Source organism: Penaeus chinensis, chromosome 22, assembly GCF_019202785.1.
Source record: "Penaeus chinensis breed Huanghai No. 1 chromosome 22, ASM1920278v2, whole genome shotgun sequence".
Taxonomy (NCBI): Eukaryota; Metazoa; Arthropoda; class Malacostraca; order Decapoda; family Penaeidae; genus Penaeus; species Penaeus chinensis.
Window position 1 is genome coordinate 8732436 of NC_061840.1, and position 4759 is coordinate 8737194.

General features: G+C 41.5%; 1 protein-coding gene across 3 annotated transcripts in view; it reads left to right on the forward strand.

Moving 5' to 3' along the window:
* LOC125037101 (probable ribonuclease ZC3H12C) overlaps window positions 1-4109 on the forward strand; it is a 124781-nt gene extending 120672 nt beyond the window's left edge. For all 3 annotated transcript variants that reach the window (XM_047630106.1, XM_047630105.1, XM_047630104.1), the window contains exons 3-4: window positions 1-234; window positions 420-4109. The exon at window positions 1-234 is cut by the window's left edge and continues 404 nt beyond it. In XM_047630106.1, the coding sequence (XP_047486062.1) occupies window positions 1-234; window positions 420-2023 (1838 nt within the window). In that variant the 3' untranslated portion in view covers window positions 2024-4109. The remainder of the gene's footprint in view (window positions 235-419) is intronic.
* The last annotated feature ends 650 nt before the right edge of the window (window positions 4110-4759 follow it).

The following is a 4759-nucleotide window of genomic DNA, read 5'->3' on the forward strand; positions in this document are numbered from 1 at the left end:
GTAATGGTCCCACTCTTGATGCCTTCCTGCGGAGAGGACCCGGTGGGACAGGATCAACCAGGGACCCACGACAAGCACCGTGCCCATATGGCAGGAAGTGCACCTACGGCAACAAATGCAAATACATGCATCCGGAACGGGGCGCTGCACCCCTCAAGTCAGTGACGGAGCGATTGCAAGAACAGGCACAGCGACATTACCAGAACAAGGCCAAGACTAGAGATTCCTCGCCAGGTAATGAACCGTTTTTAAAGACTTTATCTTTGTATATGATAAATGCAAATGTTCACAGTAATTTTCAGAGATTTTTTTTTTTGTAGATTTTATCTGATTTAAAGGATGTAAACTTGAATATTATTTTCAGTATATTTAGCACTTATATATTATCAGACATTCCTAATATAAAGCATAATTTCCAGGTGTAGATATCCGGGGCAAAAGTTTATCGTTACCAGTGGGAGTCACAGATGCAGAAGTGCCAAAGAAGCCACTGACACGCACCCAGAGTACAGTACCCCCCATGTCTCTCACCCTGCCATCTGCCCTCACCCAGGAAACCCCGACCCATGATCTGGGACCTACCAGTTCAACGTCTGTAGCCTCTCCGCACACTCACCATCACCTCATGACCCCACAGCACATGGAGTCTCGTCCTCTAGACCCACTACGATCTTCATTATATAAAAGTGAGACTTCTCTGTATCACATGTACCCTTCACAAACTCCACAAGGCAGTTTTGGGTCCTCTCCATGGCCATGGAAAGGTCAAGGAGCAGAGTTACCTCTAAGATCAATGCCCTCTCCACAAGGAGCACCATCTCAAAGCCAGTCTCCAGGCTATGCATCGCATATACCTGTAAGCAAGCAACTGTCAGATCCAGATCCTGCTGCTTCTGGGAATCCACATAAGAAGTTACAGCGGCAGCTTACTTTAAATCCTACATTTGATTCTCGTCTGTATAAGATGGCTGGTTACAAGGAACCTGCCCCAGAACATTTCCCAATTGTGAGTCCTGTTCAGCAGCAACAGCAGCAGCAGCAACAGCAGCAACAAGAACAGCAACAACAGCAACAGCAGACTGGGAGTCAAGGGTCGCCTAGTAGGTCTATTGGTCGAGATGAAGCTCTTGTATATTCTCAAGCAGGAGCTGGGATGACTGGGCGCATTTCACCAGGATATTCCTCCCCATATGGTAGTCGAGAGCAACTGCAAGCTATCCACCCTCCTCTTGCTCGTCATTCCTCATCACAGGAGGGTGCGAAACACATGCCAACATTACCACCCCATCTCTATCCTTCATATACTCATCCCCATGTCACACGCTTTGCCTCTGCACCAGATCCTATATGGGGAGGTCAGCAGCAACAAAACACGCCTGGTCCACCACACATCACACGTCTGAACTCTACATCTGATACAAGGCTGAATGTATATGGCTGCAGTAGTGAATCGCAGCTGTTTTCTGAAGTTCCAGTATTTGATGATCCAATGAGTCGCCTAACACAGTTCCACCCAGGAGGACAACACCACAATACTAGTCCTGGACCAGGAGCTGCATCACCAGGGCCAATTGGCTCAAGGCCCATGTCTCCTCAGCATGGCAGTGTTATGCATCATTCTCCAGGTGTATCTCCAAGACAGCACATACCATCACAGCAGACATCCTTAGGTTTATCCTCTAATTTTCCAAGCCCTATGAGTGGAGCTGCAAGCCATGAAGATGTCCGGCTGCGTATTTTCTATCATCTTTCCAACTTGTTCCCTGAAGCTCAGGTACGAGCAGTACTAGCCATGTATCCAGAGGAGACAGACCCTCAGAAAATATGTAGCTACATCTTAAGTCCTAACCATGGACCTGTGGGGTCGCGGCCTATGTCTCCACAACAGCCATCTCAACCTGGTGCGGGACGACAGTCACAAGGTGTTCAGGGTTCATCTTCTCCAACAGCTGCTTTTCCAAGCTCTCTTCCTACTACAGCATCCAGCCATGAGGATGCACGCTTTCGTACGTTCTACCATTAGTTTTAATTTTTTCAAAAAGCTCAAGTGCATACTGACCTGGCTATGTGTCCTAGTAAAATTAAGGACTAGATGTATGCCACCTTAGTAAGGTCTGGTAAATATCAGTCCCCAGACTTTGCACAAAGTACCTAAAAATTGATGTATTGCATCAGGCACATAATTATAGCATATCATTATATGTAATTTTGAAACAAACATATGGTTCAGTTTGCTTTATACAAATTGGCAAGGAAAAGGGGAAAATCTAAGACATTGATGTAATGTTTATTAAAAAGTGTGATGTTTAGTGAAATATGAAAGTAAGCGTTAGTGAGGCTGATAGTATTATTGCACATATTGGGACATATACAAGTGTACAGTGAATTAGTTCCATTGGAACCCTATCTAGGGCATGAATTGTGTCCTGGGGGAAATGAAACATTCTAAATGGACAGGAGAAAGGTGAGAAGTAACTAAATGGGTTTTCAGTATTGGCTTGCCAAAGCTATTGCGTTTGTGGAAGCATTTATTAGAGCACATAATGTTTTTACCTTGCCTGTGGATAGTGACTGTGAGGTCAGTTTGACAGTAGTCAATATTTTACCTAGGTACTAGCACTGCAGCGATTGCTACACTTTAGTTCAGGATGACAAGCTTCGGTTATGGTTTTTCTGTTCTTTTAAGTGTAAATGGAGTGCCCTAAAGTGTCTTATGGACAGACACAGGAACTTGGCATGAGTCCTATATTTCAATCAAAAGGTCAATAGATTGGCAAATAAATTAGTCTGTTCTCATGTTAATCATATTAAATCATGTAGTTTAAAAGCAGGACTCAACAGCCTATGTTAGAGTGTGCCATAAGCTGCAATGGCTCCCAGTGGACAAAGCAATGTACTAGTTGGTTATAATATGCTGGTGCTATACTGGCTATAGTGTGAGAGGCTCGTACCACTAGTTATATGAAACGATTTGCTCAGCATCTAGATACTGATAGTATTCTTAATGAAAGAATTGTCAGGGAATCTTTAGAAAAGGAATATAGAATGATACTGCAACAAGAGAAATGTTGTCCCGCAAGTACTTTGTACTTATTATTGACAGTGATAATGTTCTGGAGAGCTGCAAGACTTAGTCATTGAGAGTAACCAATAGGATGAGTGAGTTGGCACAAACCTATCAGGTGGAACAGATTATTTTTGTTATGAACATATAATGTTTCTATTATTACATAATATTTGAAAAGGGTTTTGTTATTTTGCTGCCCTTTATCTCTCCCTTGATGCAACAACCGTGTGTATGTGTGTATTGGAAGCCACCAGAAAGTGTGACATCTGAATAAGGTTTGCATTTGTGATGTGTGATCACCTCAGGTTCGCATGTTTATGGATACATTAGATCCATTGGTGAATTAGGTTGAGGTTGGTATGTAACAAACCTTGCAGAATCACACTTTTAATGATGGCTGGAGTGAAGCGTGTCATTACAATACTATGTATTGTGGGCTGTACTGGGTGTGTACCCAACCATTGTGTGGCTGCACCCTATTCCTGCCCTTAAGTCACCAGGCTCAGATAGAACTACAACATAGGTGCTGCCTCATTGTTCATTCTTCCAGTAGTGTGAGTGTGCCAGTAAAGTTGAGGTTTTACACCGTGTTTAGTTCTTATCTAGTTCTCATTGTGGCTATGTGGTGACATAAGGAATGTAATGGGTGCAGCTAGACCGCTACTTAGCGGTAACTGTGTAGCTCATATTGATCTTGAGGGCCTACCACACCTCGACATTGGCTTCTCAATTGTTTTGAAGAGCCTTTGTAATGTTCTACAAATTTAATTAATTATATTTTTGCATTAGCCCATTAATTGTAGTGGAAGTGCGCCACAGTTTTCAGGTATATATGTAAAAGAAAGAATTGATGAAAATTATTATTAGTGATGGCAATCTTTTGCACAATAACATATTGGTCATTATTTTGGTATTTATTTTGTAGGTCAATTATGTAGTGAGGTGTAAGGCTGTTAAATACACCTTTTTTATGTCTAGGAGGTGGCCCTCTCTTGGCTTTTCACACTGACCTTCCTACACTCTCAATAAAAAGAAAGTTGAAGTGGCTTTGTTTTATTAAGATAAAACAGAATGTATCGTTTTCCTGTAACAAAAAATGTTTATTGTTTATATACCACATCTATTGCAGAAATACTGAAGTCTAGCATCGTCAAGATTTTAAAGAATGAAGAATAGTCATCATTTAAGAAAATGGCATATCAGCCAATCTAACTTTAGATATTCAGTGTAATTCAGCAAAGAAGTATGAGTATATATTTAGTAGAGAGCAGCTCACATGTACACCCAAGATCCACATTCTCGGACTCCCCTAGACCGAGTATATGAATTTGCATGTCCTAGAAAGAAATGATTGCCTGCGCTAATTCTAATTATCACAGAACCTCAGGAACTCTCTCTACAAACCATACAAACCTTTGCTGTTGTGCATTGTGTTGCAAGTTAAGTCAAAGTACGCTTTGAAAAGTTTTATTTTATAGTGAAAATTGTATAATGGGTGTTGGGAAATAAAGTGAGTGAGTGTATTTGTATGTCTGTATATTCATGAATGTCTTTGTGCTTGTGTATGTCTCTGTTCATGTATCTACTTTTCCTGCGTTTGTGAATCACTACTACTGCTGCGGTTGGTGATTAACAATAGCAATAGCAACAGAACAACAATTATTATTGCTGAATAAGGACTACACGATCACT